The 26,125-nt window shown below is 48.9% G+C and overlaps 1 protein-coding gene across 2 annotated transcripts in view; it reads right to left on the reverse strand.

The window, feature by feature from the left end:
* Nucleotides 1-26,125, reverse strand: part of DOCK2 (dedicator of cytokinesis 2) — a 456,669-nt gene that overhangs the window by 59,529 nt on the left and 371,015 nt on the right. For both annotated transcript variants that reach the window (XM_070476853.1, XM_070476854.1), the window contains exons 31-33: nucleotides 20,272-20,372; nucleotides 20,118-20,176; nucleotides 8,817-8,965 (exon numbers count right to left, since the gene is read on the reverse strand). In XM_070476853.1, the coding sequence (XP_070332954.1) occupies nucleotides 8,817-8,965; nucleotides 20,118-20,176; nucleotides 20,272-20,372 (309 nt within the window). The remainder of the gene's footprint in view (nucleotides 1-8,816; nucleotides 8,966-20,117; nucleotides 20,177-20,271; nucleotides 20,373-26,125) is intronic.

Consider the following 26,125-nt stretch of genomic DNA (forward strand, 5'->3'; position numbering starts at 1 on the left):
CTATAAGTTAAAAAAGTCAGTATTAGCTCATATCATTTGTAGTTCCTAAAAAAAGTATAACCAATTTTCAACTATTAAAATCTGCAAAGATTAAAAAGAACAATAGCAGCCACTGTTGTTAAGGGGACACTCCAACAACTCTGCTGTGAGAGTAAATTGATACTACCTTTCTAGTGAACACCTAGGAACAATTTATCAAAATCACTAAAAAACACGTATATCATTTAATCAAGTAATTCTACTTTGAGGAATTTAGCCCAAAGAAACAATTAAAAATAAATACAACCATTACATGTATGAATCTGAATCACTGTGCTATATAGCTAAAACTAACACTGTATATCAACTATACTTCAATTAAAAACAAACAAAACAAAAAGTCTCATATGGATGGCAGAAATCTTTAGGCAAGTTCTTCCCAGTGCACAAAGGATCAAGCCCAGTTTAGTTGGTTGGACTCCTTTAGGTGATGGAAGACAGGGACCAGATTCGCTTTCTCCTTGGTTCACATATCGTCTGTGGGATGTTGTTCCCTCCCTTTTGTGTGCTGAGGGCCAGTGCAAGGACCAGAAGCTTGTGCTCGTAGTTTGTGTGGAGGAAGAATCTCCTATGTTTCTGCAGTTGAGGAAGATTTATGGAAGGAGATACACAGGTCTGGAAAGATGGGTAGGACTGTGATAAGCATGAAAAGGAAGGGCACTCCAGACCGGGGAGGTGGGGATGGACTGAGCAAAGGTGTGGAGGTGGGAATACGGAGAAAAATGAGGAGAACAGTTCAGCTGGAGCATAGAGGTCAAGAAAGTGGAAATAAGAACAGAGACGTAGGTATGGAGGCCAGTGAGGTGAGGCTCTGGGCTGCCAATCTATACATGAATCATGCCCCTTATGTGATGCATTCTGTTAAGCCTTTTGTCTATGTCAAGTGTCAGCCAAAGTCAGGCTAGCATGGTTAGACATGTCTACTGTGCTGAGCCCAGGGTGGGAACAGAGAGCCAAGGGGCCACAAGAGCAGGTGCTGATGCTGGGGCACGGGGGTAAACAAGCACCCGCTTTAAACGTCTCCTCCATCTGCTTCACGTCTCCGGAAAATGAGTAGGCCTTTCTAATCCTCAGCTTCACAGTTTATGTCAGGGCTCAGCAAACGCTTTCTTAAAGGGCCAGTTAGTAAGTATTTTAGTTAGGCTTTGTGGGTCAGTCTCTGTCACAACTACTCAACCTCCCTGTCGTGGTACCAAAGCAGCCATAGCTGATATGAAAACAAGTCAGCATGAGTATGGTCCCTTCAAGCTTCACTTACAGAAACAAGTGGCAGGGCAGATTTTGCCTGTGGGGTCATAGTTCGTTGATTCCGACTAATAACAGGCATAACTGTGGTACCTCCTGCATGGGGTAGTTAGGGAGACTGAGGACATGTTATTTACAAAGCACTAGGGGATTTTGGCAACCCACTGCAGTATTCTTGCCTGGGAAATCTCATGGACAGACGAGCCTGGTGGGCTGCAGTCCATGGGGTCGCAGAGTCGGGCACGACTGGGCGACTGACGCTCCCAACGCTTAGGGGATTGCACAGGCTCAAGGGTGCGCTGGGCTTTCTTATCATCTTATGATTGCTGCTAATGTTATTATTATTGCTGAATGTTACTGGAAAGCAGCTCTCGGGGAGAAAACCAGCTTTGCTGAGCTGTTCAGTGGTAAATGTTGGCATGCTTCCTCCTCGTGAGATGAACTTTCCTTTGGAGTCGAGAAGTGGATGGGGTAAATAAGCACTTGTCTCAGGGTCACAAAAGAACCCAGAGGGAGGGAAATTACAGGGTGCCAGGAATGTGCAGAGCTGAGGACGCCAGCCACGCCTGAGGCCTCCGGGGCGGGGTGGAGAGGGGAGGTTTCAGTCAAGTGCATCCCAGGGCAGACTCTGGTCCTTTGGGCTGCTGGGACCAGCGGTGGGCTATGCTTGGGAGTGGCTTTGACCACAACCTTTGGCATCAAACAGACTTGGTTTGGTTCCCAGGTGGCACAGTGGTTAAGTATCCACCTGCCAGTGCAGGAGATGCAGGAGACGGGTTCAGTCCCTGGGTTGGGAAGATCCTCTGGAGTAGGAAATGGTAACCCACTCCACTATTCTTGCCTGGACAATTCCATGGACAGAGGAGCCTATGGGCTACAGTCCACGGGGTCACAAAGAGCTGGATATGACAGCACACACACACACACACAGGCTTAGTCTGAGTCTTGCTCCGACTGTCTCTCCTACCACATGACCTTAAGCAAGTCAATAAGCCTTTCTGAAGCTCAGCTTTCTCATATTTTAAATGGAAATTTAAAGCAGCGCCTATTTTATAGTGCTGATGCAGAGATATCAATGGGAAACACATGTGAAAAGCCTGGCCTGGCATTTAGCACACACTAAGGGCTTGATATTTGTTAGTAATTGTCATCATGACATCATTGACACTGTCCTCATCTTTAGCATCTTAATCTCATTTAACCTTTACAACAGTCAAGGGAGATGGGTATCATCATCCCTGTTTTATAAATGAGGCAACTGAGGCAAAGTGGGACCTTTGTCTTGGGTTTCAAAGGATGATGTACTTGACTTAGGGTACACCCAAGGGGTGTACCTTACACTCCCAAACATATACTACATTATGTCACCGTGATAGGCCTTTTACCCAACATTGCCACTGTGTAGAGGTTAGGGAGCAGCCCCGGCTTCTCCAATCCATTTCATCCACAACTAACAAGATTGCATCACATCACTGATGCCTCACCCACCCTGCAAAGTGGATATTTGCTAAGGAGCATCTGCAGGTTACTTTTGCAGAAGTTAGATGCTACAAGGGACTTCCCTGGTGGTCCAGGGATTAAGAATCTACCAACCAGCGCAGAAGATATGGGTTCAGTCCCTGGGCCAGGAAGATTCCACCTGCCGAGAGGCAACAGAGTTCACACCCTGCTGAGCCACTGGGCCACAGCTGCTGCAGTCCGCGTGCCCGAGAGCCCGTGCTCTCCAACGAGCAGCCACTGCGGTGAGAAGCCCACGCGCCACAGCTAGGCCGCAACCCTCACCAAGCCGCAACCAGAGGAAGCCTGCGTGCAGTAAGACCCAGCACAGCCAAAAATGAATGAATGATAAAAAAAAAAGTTAGATGGTACAGATGCCCAGCCTGAACCTTCAGTGCTGAGGAGAAAAGAAATGAGCTCTAGGAGCTCGGCTCCCTCTTGTGGCAGGGGGACCTCACACGGCCTCACGCTTGCATCACGCCTTCCCGGAACGGCTTCCTCTGTCTCTCCCGACTGCTTTGGAACCTCCTAGCTATTTTCATCATCTTGTTTGCCTACATTTTTTTGATAGGAGCCCAGCCCCACCAAAGTGTGAAATTTAGGGGACAAGAGCTCTTCTTCAAAGGTAAGGTCCTGACTGTGACATGGGAGGGGTCAGAGACGGTGACCAGCTAGGGTGGCAGAGGGATAACAAAGAGGAGAGTGGCATCCATGTGCCAGCCTGGGGTCTTCTTTGCTGCCAGTTGTCCTGGGGTGGGCAGAGCCCACCTGGGAGCAGCTGGAAAGGACAGTGTCATGTGAAGGGGGGATGCTGATGGAAGTCAGAGAAGCTTCCTCGTTTTCTCTAAGCTGTCTCATCTCTTCCTGTTTCATTTCATCCCCCATGAAGCTTGAGTTTGGTATTATGATACCATAATAATGGTATTATTATACACATTTTGTGGATGAAAAACTGAGGCTGAGAAAGTTTAAATAACTTGCTCAAATTTATTCAGCTTATAAGCAGCAAGTCTGCCTGGCGCCAGAGCACACTGTCCAGAAGACAGTAGGTGCTCATTACATATTTACTGAATTGGTTTGCTCTTTTCCACATGCTGTTCTAAGCCATTTGGACCACCAGCTTATCCCGTGCCAAGACTGAGTCTCAGCGGAATCTGCCGAACCGGTATCTTTGAACAGGCAATGACTGAGTTCCTGCAGGGTCCCAGGCACTGTCCCGTGCATGTCCTCTCAGTCACACCCCGCTCTTCGTGACCCTACGGACTGTAGCCCGCCAGGCTCCTCTGCCCATGGACTTGTCCAGGCGAGAACACTGGAGTGAGCCGCCCAGCCCCTCTCTAGGGAATCTTCCTGACCAGGGATCGAACCCACGTCTCTGACGTCTGCTTGCCCACTCCAGGTGGGTTCTTTACCGCAGTGCCACCTGGCGAGCCGAGGTGAAGGCACCGCTTTAAGTGCTGCTGTCAAATGCTGTTGTCTCTTCCTTCTGAGAGAGGGATTCCCTCCTTCCTGCTGAGAGCTCAGACACTCAAGACGATCAGTACATAATCCTGCTCTACAATCTGCCTCATGGGTAGCCATTCTACTCAGTCTCTGCATCACAGGACCTCCACTCCTTCCCACAGCTCTCATCTAAAAAGACCATAGCCTCTCCCTCCACAGAGAATTTGCCAGCAAGACAACTGGTCTAATCATGCCCCTGGGGTTACTCAGGCAGTATGAGCTACCCTCGTTATCCTACATTATAAGAACATTCGCTGGATGTTCCTCTCTACCAAGACTTCCTCTGAAACGCCGTGGGGTGGGGGTCTAAGTGCCTCCATTCACACTGAGAACACTGACGCGGCTCCCATTACATTCACGTCAGGCACTTGACAGGTACTGAGAGTCCCGGGCCTGAGGGAACTGCTTTGGCCCTTAGAGAGCGCACGGTCTTGAGATGGAGGCAGACCTGTGAGCACGCTGCCATGCTCTGGGGCAGAGGTGTGAGGCCTGAGCCCTTCGCAGGCAGGGTGAGATGCATTTCACTTCCACTGCAGCCACAGCGTGGCCAACTCGAAGCCCCTCTTGCTGAAACGTCCCAATCCAGTGGATGTGAATTCCAGTTCCAGGTGAAGACAGAAACCCCTGAGATGGGCTGGGGTGAAGTGATATACTCATGAGGGGTAAAGGGTATCAGTCAAAAGCATCAGCTCTTTCATTGTGGTTAGAGGAGAAGGCAGGGAAATTTGGTGATGAGGCTGCAGAAGGAACTCTGCTCAGACAGGCTGCCTGTGAGCCTCCTCCTCCCACCCCAAGCCCCTTCCTGCCCAGTCCCACCGTGCACCTCCTGCTGGGGCACACCCTGTCTCCTGCATCCAGATGCCCCACTGCCCCCAGGAGGAAGGACAGGCTCCCTCCAAATGGCAGGCCACAGCTGAAGGGAGACTAGGATTCGTCAGGCGAAGAATCAGAGGAAGAGCCCCGCAAAGGCCTGACAGCAAGAGAACTATGAGACACTGGGTGTCAGGCTAGAGGGCCTGCCGTGAGGGGGAGCAGAGGGCTGCCGTGAGGGGAGCAGGGGGCCTGCCGTGAGGGGAGCAGAGGGCCTGCCGTGAGGGGAGCAGAGGCCCTGCCGTGAGGGGGAGCAGGGAGCCTGCTGTGAGGGGAGCAGGGGGCTGCCGTGAGGGGAGCAGGGAGCCTGCCGTGAGGGGAGCAGGGGGCCTGCCGTGAGGGGAGCAGGGGGCCTGCCGTGAGGGGAGCAGAGGGCCTGCCGTGAGGGGGAGCAGGGGGCCTGCCGTGAGGGGGAGCAGAGGGCCTGCCGTGAGGGGAGCAGGGGGCCTGCCGTGAGGGGGAGCAGGGGGCCTGCCGTGAGGGGGAGCAGGGGGCCTGCCGTGAGGGGAGCAGGGGGCCTGCCGTGAGGGGGAGCAGGGGGCTGCTGAGTGCTCCTCTGAGCGCTGCTATTTCCTCTCACACCACATTTTAGAAAGGGAACCCTGTCGCTTTCTGGGCACCTGGTTCTTCTCTTACCTACTGGCATCGGGCACTGCCACAAGGCCGCCCGGTTTCAAACCCCAGGTCTGGGGTGTGATCTGGGTCTGGCCATCAGGGCAGCGTGGAGCTCAGGGGGCCTGGCTTCCTCCCTCCCCTGGGGATACCATCTATATTTGCTTGCTCTGAGCCAGGCAGGGACACCTGGGTCTGCTCATCCCACAGCTGGGCTCTGGCCAAGCACACAGCTGGTGTTCACACGGGCAGCTCCCCATTAGTCAGCCTGATTGTCCTGTCTCTTTTGATAAGGCAGCAATGAGGAGAAGCAACTGGGGAAAGAGTTTACAATGAACACAGGCCTGGAGCGAGGAGCCAGGGGACGACCCCGTTCATGGAGATTAGGCGGCTGCATGCCAAAGGGGTGCCTCAGGATGGAGTCCATTAGGGCAGGACAATCACACCACAGGCAAGCCTCAGAAGCCATGAGGCCAGCACAGGGCTGTGAGGCTGTCACGCAGGAAGGACCCGGGCTAGTGCCTCTCTCAGACACGGTGCAGCCTCAGTACCTGGAGTGTCTCTTTGGCACACCTGCTCCAGGAGCCCGCTGGGGCCCACCCCCCCTGGGGGGCCTGAGGGGAAACACAGTGCCCTCCGTCCCACCCAGGGGGCCCCTCCCATGTTCCCAACCTTCACGGACTTTGCCTTAAAAGGTGGCAGACTCCAAACAACCTTCAAACATCCCTCTGTAGCTGTGCCTTCCACCCTCCCCCACCCCCCAGCCCAGCTGGCTGGTTGTGGTCTCTTCCTCCATCTGCATTCTTCACCTGATTTCTTTACAGGCTCCCTGCAGGTGGGTGGCTGGTCGCCAGCCTCGGGGACCAGACAATGCCTGCCAGTCCCTGAGTTGGAAGTGTACCCTTTTACACCGGGATTGTCACAGCTAACTAGTCTCTTTCCTCTTAGAAGCTCTTTCCTCTTAGAACTTTTCCAAAGTGATTGGCACGTCTGATAGATGTTTCTTGCAGAAATGAATCTGAGGAATTCAACAGGTCTGTTTACTGGGGAATATCTCAGTGCCTTGGCTCCATACGTTATGTACCCTGGAAATCTCCAAGAGGGGTTCCGACATGCAGGGGCTTCCTGAGGTATCTACCCTCCCACCCCTCTTCCCTGGAGCATCTGGTGGAATCGGTGCTCCGTTGGGCGAGGAGGCATGGCTTCAGAGGGCACCACCACCCTCTCAGTCAGCCGCATTTACTGCGATAGGGCCAGTGGCTGAGCAGTGCAGAGAACGAGGCCTGGCTTGGGATCCTAGGGACCTGTGTGCTGCAACCTCCGCTCTGCATCTTTCTTGTATGGCTAAGGGTAAGTCACTTCTCTAGGCTTCAGGCTTTCCATCTTAATATTGGGATGGGAACTTTCCTGGTGGTCCGCTGGCTAAGACTCCGCATTCCTAATGCAGGGAGTCTGGGTTCCATCCCTGGTCAGGGAACTAGATCCCACATGCCACAACTGAAAGGTCCCATGTGCCGCAACAAGGCCCGAAGATCCCGCACGCTGCAATGAAGACGGCCCAGCCAAGTGGAGAAATATATACATGGGATGATAATGCTGCCAACCTCCCAGGGTTGTAATAAGAAGATTGCATGAATTAACATATGGAAAGCACTCACAGGGACTGACACGGAGTCTACCCGGTTAATGGCAGTCTTTATCTTCATCATCAGCATCACTTTTTTGACATGAAGATGAGGAAGAAGCAGGAATGAGTGTAGTGTAAGGCAGTGTCTAATAACAATACTTCAGACAGCTAGAATGACAGAGGAATAGAGGGCAAAGGTCTCTTAAAGGATGAGCTTTGGGGAGGGCTTTGCAGGATTCAGAAGCACATAGACGGTGCTGGCAGGCAGGACCATGAATGTGGCCGAGAAGAGGAAGAGGAAACAGGAAGAGGATGCTCACCAAGGCAACACAATTCAGGTAACAGTAGGGATGCCTGGAGAACAGGTGAGGCGGTGGACAGAGTTGGAGAAAACGGCTGGAACACTGGCTGAAGAAGAGTAAGGAGGACCTGGAATGTAGGTGACAGGGTTTGGACTTCATTGGATGAGGATTAGGGAACCAATGAACAAAGGAAGAATAAAGTCAGACAGGATTTTAAGGAAGAGCAGTTTGGAAACTGCTGCCCTTTAGAAGGCACTTAGATACCTATTTTAAGGAAAATTTTTTGGTGCGGGATGTGGTACAGAATTAGAGGCAGGAATGCCAGGGTGAGAAGGGAGTCCAACTAGGGGAGCACCAGAGGAGGAGGGGGCAGGGAGGACAGAAGGGCAAGACCTGAGGGCATTGCATCGCTCAGGCAGACTTGACAGGACGTAAAGACCAACCTCCCTAAACTGGGCCTGACTTCTGAATGGACCCAGGACCCCGTTGTGGAAACCAGTGCTTACTTCACTGGCACAAGTGTCTGGAGTGGCTGGGCCCATAAGAAGGGCCTCATTCTTCCAGTCCAACGGAATTTTCAATGAAAACATTTGACTATTGGCCCCTGCATTTGCCCCAAGTGGCTCCATCCCTGCATACTGGGGAAAGCCCCACTTCACCCTGTTACAGCTCTGCAGGGCCCTCCTGAGCGTCGGGGCCTGCGCCTCTGCTTGCTGGCAACCTGACACGTGGCCAAGTCTGACGTTCACATCTTCTGTGTTACTGCAGAAGCCGAAGTGCTGGACCAAGGTGGGCGTCCGATGTGTGCAGGGGGAGAAGCAGCCCCTTGGGACTCACCCTGAGGGGGCTCTTCTGTAGGGAAGTAGGATTCCTATACTTTTGAGAAAGGGACCACGCTGATAGCTAGCAAGAAAGTGTATTTTAATCTCGGCCTCTGGCGGGAAAGCATGATAGAACACTGACCAAGTCCGCTCTGCCAGCTCATTCCAGGCATGTGAATCAATGTCCCCAGCCTCCCATCAAGCCTCTGAATGAAGCGCAGGCAGACGGAATGAAGGTATTATGGGGAAATGGGCTGGGGATTAGGGCTGTTGGCCTGAGTTTCCAGCCTCATTTTTTACCTTTTTGAAATCCCCACTCCTTTGATATTCACACAGCATCATGTCGAAGAAGATTGGGATGGTGGCTTTCCGGAGCTCAGCCTCAGGGATAAGAGTCATCTCTAATATGGGTCCCACCATGCCTGGGATGAAGCAGATTTTGTTCTGGCCTGAAAGAGAAGAGGGACATGGGCCCATGAGACCATTTTCGTGATTTCATAGGAGAACCAGACCAAGCCTGGGAAAAGAAAAAAGGGAGGCAGAACAGTAACAACAAAAGTTAACACTTATACAGTTGTTTACCTGGAGCCAGGCACCATTTTGGACACTTTACATATATTAACTCTTGTAAACAGCGCATGCATCATCCAAAACAAGCTCCGTTGTTAGGGATAATAACCCAGGCGTGTGGAAGGCACGCTGCTGTTTACAAGGCTTTTCACCTGCATCATCTCCTTTGCAAATAGGGCCCTGATGGAGTATGTTAGTGATGGCAAATCACAGGGATACTTGAAATGATGTCTGTCTGCAGCACAAGCCATGTTTCTGAGATTGGAAATGTGCTTTTTTACCAACTGTTTTGTGAAAACAAGAAAAGCAAAATTTGCTGCCAAAAACCTGTTATAAAAGTATGGTCAGTGTAACAGTGGGAGTTAAAACATTTTTATGGTCAGATGAACCACAGCTTCGTGTTTCTCCTTCCTCATCTCTAGGCACTCCTGTGTCCCCGCCCCGACCCCTGGCATTGCCGCCACGCTGGCCTGGTTCCAGGGTCACCAGCTCACCAGCCGCCTCTCCACCAGGCCTGTGCACATTGTGCTTCTTTGTTGACATAGTTTTTCCTGCCCGTTCCTCAACATCTGCCCATTACCACCTGGCTTCCCATGGATAGATACACTTTAAAGAAGCTCTGCCACAAGCCCACCCCACCCCTGGCTACATCAGATACCCTGCCCTGGCTAGTGGTCTGTCTCCTTAGCCAACTTGATAACGATGACTTTGTTTGATAGATAATGGCCTCTCCCATGGAGAGCTTCATGAGAGCAGAGAGCATGGCTGTTCTTATTACATCTGTAGCACTGAGCTTGGAGCATACTATAACCTTAGGAAATGTCCACTGAAGGAGGAAATAAATTTGTCTAGCTCCTATACTCACTGGCTATACTTGACTTGGAGATGTGTCATAAATATGCAATTGCAATGCCCACCTGTTGAGAAGACCACATGAAAACATGTCTGTGTATACTTCGTGTGGGCTTCCTTGGTGGCTCAGGGGTAAAGGACACCCCCTGCCAATGCAGGAGATGCAGGTTTGATCCCTGAGTCGGGAAGATCCCTTTGAGTAGGAAATGGCAACCCACTCCAGCATTCTTGCCTGGGAAATGCCAAGTCCAGGGAAATTCCTGGACAGAGGAGCCCAGCAGGGTACAGTCCATGGGTTTGCATAAGAGCTGGACATGACTGAGTGACTAAACAACAACAATAACAGCACTGAGCACAGAGTCTAGGATAGTCAGCCCCAGGGCAGGGGCAGTGTGGCCAAGAGGTGAAGGGCACTGAAGTTAGGTCTAGATTGCCTGAAATATGTAAATATATTCTTCCATCAACCAGCTGTGTTGATGGTAGGCAAGTTGGCCCCTTGAGGCCTCTGTGTCTTCACCTGTAACATGAGAGAATAATAGAGTTTATTTCATAGGGTTGTTGTGAAGAAGTAATGAATTATTATTTATCAAGCACCCTGGACAGTGCCTGGCGCATGGCATACTTTGTATAGTGTTAGCTGTCATTGCTGTGATGTTTGGCCAAAATGAACCATGAAAGGCAGCCTTGTCGAGCAGAATTGAGCAGACTTCTCAGAGCACACACATCAGACGTGGCAGAGAAAGGGAAAGGGAGGGGCGCTCAGGAACTGCGGGGATTTCCTGGGGAGCATGGGCAAGCCCATCCCAGTAACCCTGCCAGTGAAGCTGACACCCAGGTGTTTCATCAGCAGCTGCGTCTTTCTCCTCCTGACGCTCAGAGCCCAAGAAGCCCATGCTGCTTTTCCCCACTGCCAAGGTGCACATTGCATTGGTGGTCTTTGCCGGGGGGAGAGCGCTCCTGGGGTGCAGACACTCAGGCGGCATGGCATACAGCCGGGCACTGTCGCCTTCATCAAAGCTGAGCAAAGGAGCCAAGAGGGAAGCCTGCGATCAAATGAGTTTTAATTCAGCCTAAACGAGGCTTCATGTTGGGGGTGAGTGTTTCCCCAGAATTCAGATAAAAGGGCGTCATCCCAGGAACATCTTCAGTTAGTGAGGATGAAACAGTGAAGGCAGGCAGAGAGGTGAGTGAAATATGAAGACGCTTTTCCAGGATACCAGCTTCATTATACGATGTGTTTGGATTATACTTTGCATTGTTCCAAACAGGAAAAAAAAAACAACCAAAAACCTAAACTAGCTTTCTTGCAGATTTATAGTAACTGCTAATCTAGGTTTCTGATTTTGTCCTTCAAGACCCTTTAAACTCTCAGTGGGGTTTTAAAATTCAAAGTCGAGTGTAATAATAAGTAGCAGGTAGATGGGAAACTGTCAGATAGGCCACCATGGAATGGAGAAATTGCTTATGTGACAAAGGCCTTTAGAATACTGGAGGGCATTGGGTCTGATAAAGATATATTTGAGATGGTTTAAAATAAAGAGCAGACATGCCATAGACTAGGGATTTCCTAGGCACGTCTGACCTGCATTCTTTGTAGTCAGTTGAAGAGATGTTCAGAAGAATAGGGAAAGAGGAGAGAGAGATAATGATGATTTCTAAATGCAGTGTGATCTCAATGGCCCTTACAATGCTCCATAAAAAATTTTATTCATTTACATCAGAAATGGAATTTCAGCACATTGGATTTTGTGTTCAAGTAATCTGAATGTGTGCCTTTATATACATAGATGTGCACACAGGCACACACACAGAGAACATATTTGTGGCTAAATGAATGTGAACTCATTTTGGAAAAAAAAATTCTCATTCAAGAGACATACCTGCTATTGTTCTTGAAAAAAGGCAAAGAAGGGAATGGGTGAGAGGGTCTTTCTCACATAATGGAAACTGAATCTCACTGGGAACAGATACCAGTTAGAAAAGGCTTTTCAAGTCCCAACAAGTCAGTGGGATGAACCCAGATGCCGAGTTGCCCAGGCTCTGGGGAGGCCCTGGCAGAAAGGAGAGCACAGGGGGGAGCTGAGGCGTGTGGGTGGAAAGCCGGCCGCCGTGCTCGCCTTCTGGCCTATGCCAGGCCTCGCAAGAGGAGAGGGGAGGTTGCAGGTGAAGGTCTGAGAGCACTCGGAAGGCAGCCTGACAGAAAGAAACAAGGAAGAAGGGCAGGGAGAAGGAAGGGAGGAGGGTGGGGAGAGGGGAAGGGAAAAGGCGATGCTGTGCACCAGGCTGAGGATGAAGGTGGGAGATTCCCTGACCTCAGGAGGCTGACAGGAGACCTGGGGAGCTCGACCCGAGAGCAGGAGACCCTCTGAGACCCTGAAACGAGCAGGATGAGGCCAAGTTACCACTCTCTGGATTTCAGAGTCCTGCAAGCCTCCTGGGGACTCCGAAATGAAGCTGGGTTGATCAGAAATGACCCCGCTCATTCAAAAGAGGAAGAAGGAACACTGACCTCTGCCTCTCCGTCTCAGGCTTGGAAAATGCCCCTCTTGGTACTGATCTAAGACAGGCAGTTGAGTCTCTCCTTGTGGCCCAGAACGTGCCTCAAGTTCCGCCACTGGCACTCCAGACTGTGGCTTTGTGAAGAAGTGAAGTGTAGCTGCTCAGTCATGTCCGTCTCTTTGCAATCCCCTGGACTAGAGCCCACCAGGCTCCTCTGTCCCTGGCATTTCCCAGACAAGAATCCGAGAGTGGGTAGCCATTCCCTTCCGTGTGGGATCGCCCCGACCGGGGGATGGAACCCGAGTCTCCGGTGTTGCAGGCAGATTGTCTCACCCTCCGAGCCACCAGGGGAGCGTTGTGCCTGTCACTTAATGTCCCTGAGCCTCGCTTCTCTGGTGATCCAGTAGGGAACATTCCATGCTTCCAATGCAAGGGGTGTGGGTTCCATCTCTGGTTGAGGTGTATCAATACCCCACATGTCATATGGCAGTGGCCAAAATAAAAATAAAAAGATTTAAAATATATTATCTCATCTATGAAATGGAGATGTAATCATAATCCCTGCCTGAAGAATTGTTGAGAAGCTTAAAACTAAGGGCTCCATACAGGGTCTGGCTCATTAGAAAGGCTCAGCAAATGCTGATGTCCGGTGGGGGGAGGCCGATGCTGAGCAGCACGATCTCGGCCAAGGGTGAGTTGTGGGAAAAGCAACGTAAGAAGTCACAGTCCAGCCCCATGGCGCCCCCGGGGCTTTTCATGGAACGTCTCAGGCTGGTCAGTTTGTTTTCTTCTAGAGTAAAGGGCTGGCACCAGAAGGAGGTTGGATCATATGTATCTTGTCGCCCACAGCTGACATTTACCAGCCTCCAAACCCTTCTCTATCCCATTGAAACATGCTCTTATCTCTCCTCAAAGATGTCTGACAACCCCAGACTGATCATGTTGGCCACAGCTACAGTCCTTGCATGGGTCCCTTGGTCTGCAAGCCCATTTGGCCTGAAGTGCCACCTCCACACCCTGCCTTCCCCTCCTCAGCCTGCACCCCACCCCATGCTGCCCACTATGTGCATCCCTCCTGTGCCCGACCCCATCCGAGTCCCACCACTGCTGGCCCCATAAGTAAATGCTACTTGTTCTCTATCCAATATGGAGCCCACTTGGCCACATGTGTCTTTGAGCAGCTGGAATAAGGCTAGTCCAAGTTGAGATGTGTGGTAAGTGTAAAAAGCCACTAGATTTCAAAGAAAGAGTTCTGGAAAACAAACCAAAAGAGGTAACCTATCTCAGTAACATTTATGTTGGTTACATGTTGAAATGGTAACACTCTGGAATATGGGGTTAAATCAAATATACTGTTAACATTAATTTCACTGCTTTTCATCTTTTTAAAAAACGTGGATGCTAGAGCATTTAAATTTAGACAGGTGGCTCACAGGCTAGTTGCTTAGGACACCACAGCTCTGGGCTCAGAGCTCCCCCGTCTTCATTGAGGCCACCTTGAGCTCCCTCAATAGGCAGGAGTCCTTTACACACTCTCCAGGTGCCCCAGCTTCTGCTCTCCAGCTATTTTCCTTTACACCCATAATTAAACAGCTCTGCAACCAGAAGGTCACTCATCAGTGCAAGTCCACAAGGCTGTGGGCTGCATCCCTCACTACAGTTGTCTTCGGTTGCAGCCTCAGCCACTATCATAGGGCCTGACCTTTAAGGCTCCTTGTCTTCATTTCCACTTGCTGCTGTTATAAGTCACCACAGACAGTGGCTTAGCACAACACAAACTAATCTTACAGTTCTGGAGGTCAGAAGTCTGAAGTGGGTTTCTCTGGGCTAAAGTCAAGTGTGAGCGGGGCTGAGTTCTTTCTGGAGGGTCTGAGGAAAATACCGTTTCCTTCCCTTTGCCAGTTTCAAGAGGTCACCCGCATTCCTCGGCTCATGGCCCCTTCCTCCATCTTCAAAGCCAACAGTATTGCTTTTTCTAACCTTTCTCCAACTCCCCTGCCTCCTTTCTTCACTTCTAAGGTCCCTGTAATTGCTCTGGGTCCATCTGGACAGTCCAGGATACTCTTACCATCTTCAAGATCCTTAATCATGCCTAAAAAGTCCACTTTGCTATATAAGGTAATTTATAAACAGGTGCTGGGGGTTAGGACTTGGACACCTTTGGTGGGCTATTATTCTGCCTATCACAGTGCTCAATATTTGTTATTAAATGAATAAATGGATGTTTGGTTGGATGGATGGATGGGTGGGTGGATGGATGGATGCCTTTCTAATCCCATTTCCTATTTCTGCCCAGCAGCTTCTCCCCAATTTAAGGAAGTCATGTTTGCTTAGGCTGGTTGTTCGCTTGGCATGGTTGCTGCCCTTTCAGCTCTGACCACCCTGGGGTCTAATTCAAGAGCCGTTGACTCAGTAGAGCCTTCCTCCTCTTTGCCTGAGCTCCCGAGTCTTGACCACACATTTCACATTAAGGAACGTGCTCTTAGTTCGTTCTTCAGACTCTCAGTTTGTCCTATGTTAAGAGCTCATGGTGGGCTTTTCCAGGGAGGGCAGGGACCATGCCTTATATGTCCCCAACTCTCTTATCCTTCCCTGGTGCTTAGTAGTGGGCTGGGCCCTCCATAGATGCTGAAAAAGTGACGGTTCAGTTGCTCTCACAGCTCTGCCGGGAGCAACCTCCCCACATGTAAGGCCATGATGCCAGCCACTCGAATTTATCTTTCTCTCCCATGAAGACTGTTAACGTAGCAGACCAGCATTAACCCCCGCGAATATGGGCCGGTTAAGTACAAAGTCATTTTCACAAAATGTGCATTGCTTTCCTCCTAGCGGAAATCAAATGTTATGATGCTACACTATCAGGGAAAGTCCATTGTATTTGGCATTATCCCAGGATGCAAACGTACAAATAGCATTAACCCTTTAGTGGCTGGAACCTGGTGTGGATCCTTCTCTCTATTAAGGCTTCCTGGCATGCATCTTCTCTCACAGAAGTGCGCGCACACACATACACACACACAAACACACTTGTCTAGACTTTTCCTTGAATAGTCTTCCAGTCTGAGATGATCTTTGCAATTAGCTATCTTATAATCACAGGGCTGCTCAAATCATTCTTGATGAGAAGAAGATGATGATGCTGATGATCATGGTGATGAAGCCCTGATTGCTTTGGGCATTAAAACAAAATTTTAAAACTTAACAGGCATTATGATTTACTCATTATCAGTAGTCTTTGGAAAACATAGTTTACTATTTCACATCCTTTGAAAATATTTTGCATATTCTGGAAAAAAAATATTACTAAGAACACTGGACTTCAGGTCGAGTCTGGCTCTTTTGTCTCATCTGAGTCACTGATTTGCTGTTGACCTTGGGAATGTCCTTGTAACTCTCTGGACCTCAGCGACCTCGCCTATAAAATCAGGGCACTGAATTAGATGACACATCAGATAGGGTTGTAGCAGAAATCTGATTACCACAGCTAAACTGAGTAAGCTCTGTCTAGTTTTCTTCCTTAAAAAAAGTCAAAGAGAGTTAGTCCAGAGCTGCTTCTCCATCCTTAGGGTGTGACTCTTCATGGCTTCAAGGTGGCTACTACACCTCCAGGCATTTTATTCTTTCCCAGAAAGGAACAAAGGGAAAGACTACAAGCAAAAAAAAAAAAAAAAAAAAATGTGTTACGCTCAAACTGTTATGCCCTCCCTTTCATTTTAATTAGGAAAAAAAATTTTCCCAAAACCCCAAGAAGTTTATTTCTGCTGATTCTCATCAGATAGAGCTGGGTGGGTCACATGGCCATCACTAGCTACAAATCATTGTTAACTGGACAAATCCTGATCATGAAAAAAAAAAAATCAGGGATCCGTTAGCCAGGAAGAAGGATGGAATGGCTATTACATGGGCACTCAGCCAGGTTTGCCACCGATAGCTCCCATGTTTCACTCTGTCTTGGATGTTTCACAAACTGCACTTTAGAACTCATCATTACCCAGTGTAGAGTTCTCACTGCATTGGTCCCCCAGGTATACAGTGCTTAGTTCTGGTTTGGATTAGCAGATTAACCTCATTAGCTTGCTGGAGAAAGCCTGCTAATGCCAGCATCTGGCAGAAGACAAAGTAGGATGGGACTGGGGAACCATCCATTCACTCTGCCTCCTCTTTCTGCTCCCCATCCCTGAAGCAGACAGGCAAGGAGAAGGCAGCCAGGTTACTAACAAGCAGCAGGAAGAACCCTTCAGGCCAATATACCTTCCTCTTCCAAGGAGTCCAGGCTAAGAGATGAAGAGATGGCCATCCTTGCAACGGAATTTTTTACTTTTTGTTTTTTCTGCAGTGGACAACTGTGTCTTTGTTTGACTTCTCCATAACTCCGCGAACATTTTATTTTGGGAAACTCTGCCTCCCTTGATGGATGCAGGCTTGGTGGGGGCACTGATGGAGCGGTCACCCAAGGAAGAACAATAGAAAGGTGTCTCCTGGAGACTGGACCTTTAGCAGAGTGATGTAAGGATAGAACATCCTAAAGGCAACATCACACCACCTGTCCTGGATCCTTGAGTGACTCTAATCCTACCCTTCATAGCCCATTTTCCCTTGCCCTTCCAATTAGTACCTTCTCCAATTAGTACCTTTGCCAATTAAGGCAGCCATAGTCGACATCTCTTTCTTGCAACCCCCAAACCCTAACAAATATGTCTTTGAATTCCACTAATTCACCCTCCAGGTACTTGGATACAGCAAGGGATCTGTGACGCTTCTAGATGGACACTTACACCAGTGTACTCGTCCTGCTGCTGTTCGCTGTTCCATTGCTCAGCCACGCCCTACTCTTTGCAACTCCATGGACTATAGCATGCCAGGCTTCCCTGTCTTGAATCCGCCTCTCATCCACTCTGTGATGCTGGACACACACTCCCTGCCTCTCTGTGCCTCAGTTTCCTCATTGGTAAAACAGTGGGTTGGACAGACCTGTAGCTTCAAACTATTCTCTGAAGTGCTTCAGGGTTTCTCCCAGAAAATCTGCAGAGGTCTCCATAGGAGCTCAGGAGAGTAGCTCTACCCACTACCCTCCACCTGCCCCCCCATCCCACTTCAATTAGAACAGCTTGGCTTTCATCCAATTTCTGTACTGAGCAGGATATATATATTTTTTATTGGTCCTCAGCTAAAAATAAATGTTTGAAAAATGCTGGACAACATGCTCTCTAAAGGGCCCTTCCAGTTCTGATGTTCTGTGATCCTAAGCAGGTAGAGTATTTGGTAACATCTTTTCATTCATCAGCATAATTGGGAGCACAGGAGCTCCTGCCAAAACATAATCTATATCTAAATAAAAACTTCTGTGTGCAAAACAACGGCAATGAAGGACATTCAGAAAAGCGCAGGCTGTGCGGAGGAACTAGAAACAAACAAAGCACAGATCCCTGTTTTGCAATCCTGGCAACACTTGGGATGTAGATCTGGGAGAGGAAGCCCAGCAGGGCTTTACCTTGTCTTTGCTGTTGCAAAGCAGGGAATGCAAACTCATCTGCAGACTGAGTCTGGGCCCCTTGTTTCATTGGACACTTTGGTGCTTTTAAAACTTTCAACTAGTTATCATCAATATTCATAAATTAAAAATGCATTTAAAAATTATGTTTCCTGGCTTCTTTTGATAAACTAGAAGCTGTGACAATGTCAGCCTTGCATCCTAATAGGGCAGCACTCACCAGGCAGGACAGCAACTGCTGCTTTCAGCTGGGGTGCACCTGCCTCAGTCTGCTGCAGCCCCAGCCACTCCCTCCTAGACTCCCGCCCCCGAGGCCAGATGCTGGCTACCACTTGCACTGTGCACATTTTTCCTACGGCAGGGTAGTGGTGAATGACATACAAAATATTTCTTTTATCCCTATCATTATCCAAAGTAGAGAAACAAAATGCTGTTCTAGAAAAACAGGGCAGATATGGGATTTCTTTTTGGTAATGGCTTGCAAAAGAGGGGAGTTTCGTACACACACACATACACATATACACATGAACACATACAGAGGATATTTGGTAATGTCTAGGGTTTCCCTGGTGGCTCAGAGAGTAAACAATCTGCCTGCAATGCAAGAGACTTGGGTTCGCTCCCTGGGTCAGGAAGATTCCCCTGGTGAAGGGAATGGCAACCCACTCCAGTAATTTTGCCTGGAGAATCCCATGGATAGAAGAGCCTGGAGGGCTACAATCCACAGACTCATAAAGAGTCAGACATGAGTGAAATGACTTAGCACACACGCATATATTTTTGGTTGTTACAACTAAGGAGGATACTGTTGCAACGGGGTGAAAATGATGACAAAACTCTTCCATGGGTGTGGCCTCCACGGCTTCCCACTCCCAGTGTTTGCTCTTCTGAGCCTCGCAGACAGGCTGGGAGACGGCGCTGTCTCCCCAAGCAGGGCCAGGGTCACTCAGGCCCTGCTCTGAGCCTCACAGTGTGTAAATGACAAGGCAAAGCCCCCGGCAGAGGTGGAGTCTGTTCTGGGCCCGGATGCCCTGCTCTCCCTTCAATTTTGGGAACCAGTCTACGACCCTCTGCTACCAGCATGTGCTCTTGACCTGAGTGCAATGCTGCCAGCAAACACAGAACCCAGGTGGACGTCCACTCTGCTTTCCCGACAAGGAATGAACCTTGCTGGGAAGGGTGAGCAAGTGCTGTCCAGGAAGTCAGGTGGGACTGATAGACACCAAGAGGTCTGGGGAGGTGATTTAGGTTGAATCCAAGAGACAGGCAGAGCCCTGCAAGTGCTCTACTGAAGATAGTCCACATCTAAGACAGCACAGAGCAGTTCAGCGGCGGAGTCACGGAGGACGCACAAAACAGGAGGTGAAAAGAGCTCGCTACTTGTTACTATTTATGCATCGTCTACCCATTCATCCTTTCTGCACAGATTTATGGAGCAGGATTCAGGCCTTGGGCAAGGTATGCAGCCCCCATCCTCGTGAAATCAAAACCAAGCTCTGGGGCTTGCTTCTGTTTCATCTCAAGCAAGCTCCTTCCCTCTGAGTTCCCTGATTGATAAAATGAGGGGGAAATGTTTCCATCTTGCAGGAGGTGATGGAAGATTAAATAAAATCTCCTTGTACAGGGCTGACTCAGACTCTCAATAAATGCTGACTCCATCTCCCCTTCCTTCCTCCCATAGGTACCACTCAGCTTGCCCAGGATTCCTGTAGCTCACTGAAGCAGGGACAGCTTCTGGGGTCACCTTCCAGCTCAAATCAGATCACAGGAGACCCTCATCTACCACAGAATCAATTCTCCCCCATGTGTTTGGAAGGCCTTCAGTAGATCACAACATCACATAAGAAGCAGGCTGCAGAACGTGCACCCATCAGCAGGAAGCACAGGTGGCAGGGGAGGCCATGCATTCCCACAGCAGTCATGCTTTCTCCTTCTTATAAATTCCAGTTTGATTTCTTAACCCCTCATGAGCATCAAGGAGAAGCAGATCCACAGCTGTTTTGGGGGTGGGAGGTTGGGATGGGCACCCTCTCTCATCAGGCACTTATTAAGGACCTGGGGTGTGTACAGTGATAAACTATTATTTCAAGCTTCCTCTGCCGAAACCCCCATGGCCCTCTAACAGATGGTCTTCAAGAAGGAGCCTGGCATGTGCAGATGTGTCTGTCTGAATGCCGGTGCCTACTCACCAAGCTTGTACCACATATCACGGATGGAGAAGCCAATTAGCCGTCTCATGTCCCCGTACCTAGGAGAAACAAAAAAAATGTCTGCTTCAGGCATCACCTCAGAGATTCTCACGAACCTCCCCCCTCCTTTTCAGGAGCTCCAAATGCAACCTACTTATTCAGGATTTTGTTGTATTTGGCGTGCGAGAACTGCTCCAGCTGTAGAGAATCCTGAGTGATAAACGCCACCGCCAGATGAAAATAGTTGTTCCACAGCTGTAAGTGAAAGCATGGAGAACCGTCATGGGGAGGGCTGAAGTGGGGAGCATATTAAACGCTGGGTGATGTGAATAATTTATGAAGATGGCAGAAGACAGAGGCAGAATCAGTTTAATTCTGTGCACTGCAATTTTCTAACTGGCACTGACTCTGAAATTAACATTCCAGCCAAAGGAGGACAATGGATGGAATTCTCTAGGTGCTGACCATGTATGCCCTCTCTCCGACAATAGGATTTGGGCAAGAAGAAAGATTTTAGGGCTGCTCTTTTTTATTGCTGTTGTTTTGCTTCATTTTGTTTTTCTGGAAGATGAATATCTCCCAGTTGGGTGCCCTGGTGAGGTGGTTCTCTGCCCTAGAATTAGGGGGCGATAAGGGATAAGGATTTCAGAGACTCAGATCAATTTTAAAGGAAATCAACCTTGAATATTCATTGGAAGGACTAATACTAAAGCTGAAGCTTCTGGTGCAAAGAGCCAACTCATTGGAAAAGACCCTGATGCTGGGCAAGATTGAAGGCAAAAGAAGGGGACGGCAGAGGATAAGACTGTTAGATAGCATCACTGACTCAATGGACATGAACTTGAGCAAACTCCAGGAGATACTGAAGGACAGGGAGCCTGGCGTGTCATAGTCCACGGGCTCACAAAGAGTTGGACATGACTTAGTAACTGAACAACAACAGCGTCTCTGGAAGTCTTTCCTAATTCACCCGGAAGCAGAGGACCAGCCTGCCACCTATTCCATCTTAGAATATGTCACCTTCTCCTTCCCTTTAGCTCTATGGTTTTGAAGTTTAGTCCTGGACCAGTAGTATCGACATCACCTAGGAACTCGTTAGAAATGGAGATTCTCTGGCCCCACCCTGACCTACTGAATCCAACCCCAGAAATCCATGTGTTCACAAGCACTCCGATGATTCTCATGCTCATTTGAGTTCAAGGACCACTGAGGCCCAGCTGATAAGTAGAATTTCCATAATTTTAACATTTACATGATCTATTGGTGCTAAACGCAGATACTAGAACCCACTCCACCCGCTCATGGTGAAACAGGTCCAGCAAAGTGTGCAGCAGAGGGAAACTGCTCCAACGATTAGCAGCAGTGACAGTGACATTGATGCAGGCTGCAGAACCAAGAGATCAAGACTCAAACCAAGGTATTGTTGAGACTCAGTGAACCCCCTGCAAAGGGGGGGGGGGTGGGGCTTACCTCTGTATCCACTGCAGAGGACTGTGGTAAAGATGACGAGGTTAAAGGGTAAGGATCTCAGTAAGAGCTCCAAAGCTCTGGTTAGCCTTATTATTCTTTTCATTATTCTGCTGACTTCTTTGGTACCAAAGCAAATAATAGTACAAGCTGGTGCCTTCGGTGCTAAAGGGCAATTATTACAAGATGCATGGCTCTGAAAGGAGCAGGTGGGACAGCTTTGATGGACGAAGCCCATCCATGTCCAGCATCCTCTAAACGCTGACTAGCAAGATGGGGGGTAACACCAGCTAGAGAAATCACCTGCCAATGAGGCTGTCATCCTTCACTCAAAGATGCTCACTGGCGGTTTCCAATGGCCAAGACTAAGTGAAAAGCAGCTATACCTTTGGTAATGTCCTTACTGCTGTTACTTTCACATGGGTTTGTGGCTCCTGTTTCAGGAAAAGCAAAACAAGCCCTTTGCTTTACCACAGGCCAGACGCTTTCCCACACATCCCTCCCTCCATCTCTCAAAATCTGGCAGCCGTTATTAGACTCATTTTATAGATGAGAAGAACAAGGTTTAGAGGGGTGAAGTTTTTTGAACTTTTTGAAGTTTTGCCTAAGGTCACACAGCTTGTTATACATATAGCAGAGCTGGGATTTAAACCCAGGCTTACTGATGGGGCTTCCCTGGTGGCTCAGATAGTAAAGAATCTACTTGCAATGCAGGAGACCCAGGGTCAATCCCTGGGTTGGGAAGATCTCCCCCTGGATAAGGGAATGGCTACCCACTCCAGTATTCTTGCCTGGAGAATTCCACGGACAGAGGAGCCTGGAGGGCTACAGTCCATGGAGTCACAAAGAGTTGGACATGACTGAGCGACTAACACTTTCACTTTACTTTTTCACTACTGATTGATACTCAGGCCTCTTTCTACACGAGGCGGTCTGTCTTCGGCAGAGACTACACTGACACATATTCACAGAACGCCTTCAGCGGGCCAAGCATCATCACGTGGGGCTAGGGCAGTGGGTGTGCAGACAGCAGTCCCTGCCCTCATGCACCTTATACTCTGCTGAGGGAATAGCTTTCCTTCTTCTACTTGAAACTTTATTTCTCAGAGTCCAAAAGACCAAGTCTTTCTGGGGTGCAGTGAAATGACCTCCTGGCTTGTGGCCCCCATAAAATCAACTCAGCACACAGAGCCCAGAAGGACAAGATCCTGTCCCTCCCTTCCTCAAAGTCTTCCAAAGGTGGCCCATCACTCTGAGAATCAGATCTCAAGCTCTTCTGTTTCCATGGTAACCTCGCTTCCAAACACAGTGAAGGTCAGGGTGTCTCTCAGCCACTCCAGCTGCCCTTCCTCCTGGTGACCCCATGACTTGCAAGTTCTGACAATGTGTTGCTTTGTTTGCTCAAGCCCAGAGCTCACATCTTGTCCTGTTTAAGACCAAGATATGAAACTACGACCCAAAGAAAGGGAAAACCTGGTCATAGGACATGGAACGGGTTATATTTTAGGGTGAGAAATTCCTGAAATTTGGGGATTTCAAAAGAGCAATCAGGATACAACAGGAAATAGATGTGTAACAAGGTGAACTGAATTGGTATTGCTTTTGAGAAAAATTCCAGAAATCTCACACCTAACATGTTTGAGAACACCTGAATATGTCAAATCTAATGAAGCTTCTTACTAAGTTCTACCTCTATTATACCTGACTTAGTCCCTCAAAAATGTTTTATGTCACCCTATTCCTGATGTTCTTTTAGTTAAAAGTTGAGATATAATTCATATATCATAACATTAACTTTTAAAAGTATACCATTCAGTGGGTTTTACCATACTCACAGGTAGTAAATCATCACTACTACTTAATTTTAGAACATTTTCATCATCCCCCAAAGAAACCTTCCACCCATTAGCAATCACTACCATAGTTCCATCCCCCTCGGCCCCTGGCAACCACAAAGCTACTTCAGTCACTGTGGATCTGTCTCTTCTGACATTTCAGAGAAATGGAGTCATAAAATACGTGACTTTTTGTGTCTGGCTCCTTTTACTAAGCATAATGTTTTCAAGGTTCAGCCACATTGTCACAGGTGTCAGTACTTCATTTATGTTTATTGCTGGATACTATTCTGGGTATCAGTATATACAGATAAACTACATTTTGTTTGTCCAATATGGACATTTGGTTTGTTTCCACCTTTTGGCTTTTAGGGCTTCCCTGATAGCTCAGTTGGTAAAGAATCTGTGTGTAATGCAGGAGACCCCGGTTCAATTCCTGGGTCGGGAAGACCTGCTGGAGAAGGGATAGGCTACCCACTGCAGTATTCTTGGGCTACCCTTGTGGCACAGCTTGTAAGGAATTCGTCTATAATATGGGGGACCTGGGTTCAATCCCTGGGTTGGGAAGATCCCCTGGAGAAGGGAAAGGCTACCCACTCCAGTATTCTGCCCTGGAGAATTCCATGGACTATATATAGCCCATAGGGTTGCAAAGAGTCAGACACATCTGAGCCATTTTCACTTCGCTTCATTCTAAAACTGAAAAAAAAAGTTACAGGAGGAAGATTAAATATTCTTGGGGTTCCCTGATAGCTCAATTGATAAAGAATCCACCTGCAATGCAGAGACCCCAGTTTGATTCCTGGGGTCAGGAAGATCCACTGGAGAAGGGATCAGCTACCTACTCCAGTATTCTTGGGCTTCCCTTGCAGCTCAGCTGGTAAAGAATCTGCCTGCAATGCGGGAGACCTAGGTTAGATCCCTGGGTTGGGAAGATTCCCTGGAAAAGGGAAAGGCTACCCACTCCAGTATTCTGGCCTGGAGAATTCCATGGACTGTTTAGTCCATGGTATTGCAAATTTTTCAGGGCTTCTCTGGTGTCTCAGAGGGTAAAAAGTCTGCCTGCAATGTGGGACACACGCAGGTTTGATCCCTGGGTTGGGAAGATCCTCTGGAGAAGGAAATGGCAGCCCACTTCAGTATTCTTGCCTACAGAATCCCATGGACAGAGGAGCTCGGCGGGCTATAGTCTGTAGGGTCACAGAGAGTCGGACATGACTGAGCAATTTCATTTAAGCTTAAGCTTTGGCTTTTATGGATAATGCTGCTCTGAACATTTACATATGAATTTTTGTGGATGTATGTTTTTGGTTCTCTTGGATACGTACTTAGGATTGCACTTTATTTTCTTTTGATTTCCCTCGTTGAAGATCTTTGTGAATCACGAGACGATAAGTCCAGTGCTTCTTTTTCTCAGTAGGTCAGAAATTATGCCCCTCAGCCTGGATGGGAGGGAGGTTTGGGGGAGAATGGATACATGTATGCGGGCGTGCACGCTGTCACTACAGTCATACCCTATGGACCATAGCCCACCAGGCTCCTCTGTCCATGGGATTCTCCGGGCAAGAATACTGGAGTGGGTTGCCATGCCCTCCTCCAGGGGTCTTTCTGACCCAGAGATGGAACCCATGACTCCTGGAGCTCCCGCACTGCAGGCAGATTCTTTGCCGCTGACCCACTGGGGAAGCCCGGGTACATGTATATGTATGGCTGAGTCCCTTCACTGTTCATCTGCAATTATCATAACATTGTTAATCAGCTACACCTCAGTACAAAATAAAAAGTTCAAAAGAAAAAAAGCAGTAATGGTGCCCCCGAGTGTTTCACCCACAGCCCTGTCCAGTTCTGCCCGTGAGGCTCCGTGGGGCTGACCCTGGCGCTGAGGGGAGGCTGTCCTGGCCAGCGGCTGCAGGGAGGGCCCGGGAGTGAGCAGTGGCGGCGACTAGCCACAGTTGGACACTCGTAGCACCTCCTCTCGGCACCTCCCTGACTCTTGGTCCTGAACAGTCAGAACCAAATGAACTAATCCGGCACTCCAGGCAGTTTCCAATGTTTCCTCCCGCAGCAAACTGCCTATTCCAGGGAGGGGGAGGAGCTGGTCTGTTCAGACTCACAGATACAGTGCGAGCATCTCGGTCCCTGTGGCACTGTTCATGGTGGTTCTCACACCTGCAGCAGCCAAGTCTCATCCTCTCATCGAAGCCCAGCTCAAGACCCACCACCTTCATGAGGCCTTCCCAGCAGGCAGAACTCATCAAGGCTGCTCAGCCCTTCCAGATTTAAGTAGTGCGAGTAGGTGCAACCACAGACGTGATTCATCCACCGTTCCGCACACGAATTTGTGCCCCACTCACTTCCCATGACGTGATGGTCCAGTGGTTCAGAGCATGGGCGTCAGTACCTCACAGACGAGGGGACGAACACCAGTCTCTCTTACTGGCTGAGCTGTTGTTGGCTAGTTACTGGACCTTTCTGAGCCTCATTTTTCTTACTTATAAAATGGAAAAAACCATGGTAACTACCATAGAAAGTTGTTAAGTGCTGGATGAAATAGTATGTGCTTAGAGACATCCACCAGTGCTCCATAGATGGAGCGCTGGTGTTGGCCATGGTGCTGGTTCCTCTGTAAGGTCCACCAGTACCAAGGGTCCTGGCTTCCACTTACTTATATCCTTAATGCCAAATTCAGCACAATGGCTTGAATAT

This window comes from Odocoileus virginianus, chromosome 14, assembly GCF_023699985.2.
Source record: "Odocoileus virginianus isolate 20LAN1187 ecotype Illinois chromosome 14, Ovbor_1.2, whole genome shotgun sequence".
Lineage (NCBI taxonomy): Eukaryota > Metazoa > Chordata > Mammalia > Artiodactyla > Cervidae > Odocoileus > Odocoileus virginianus.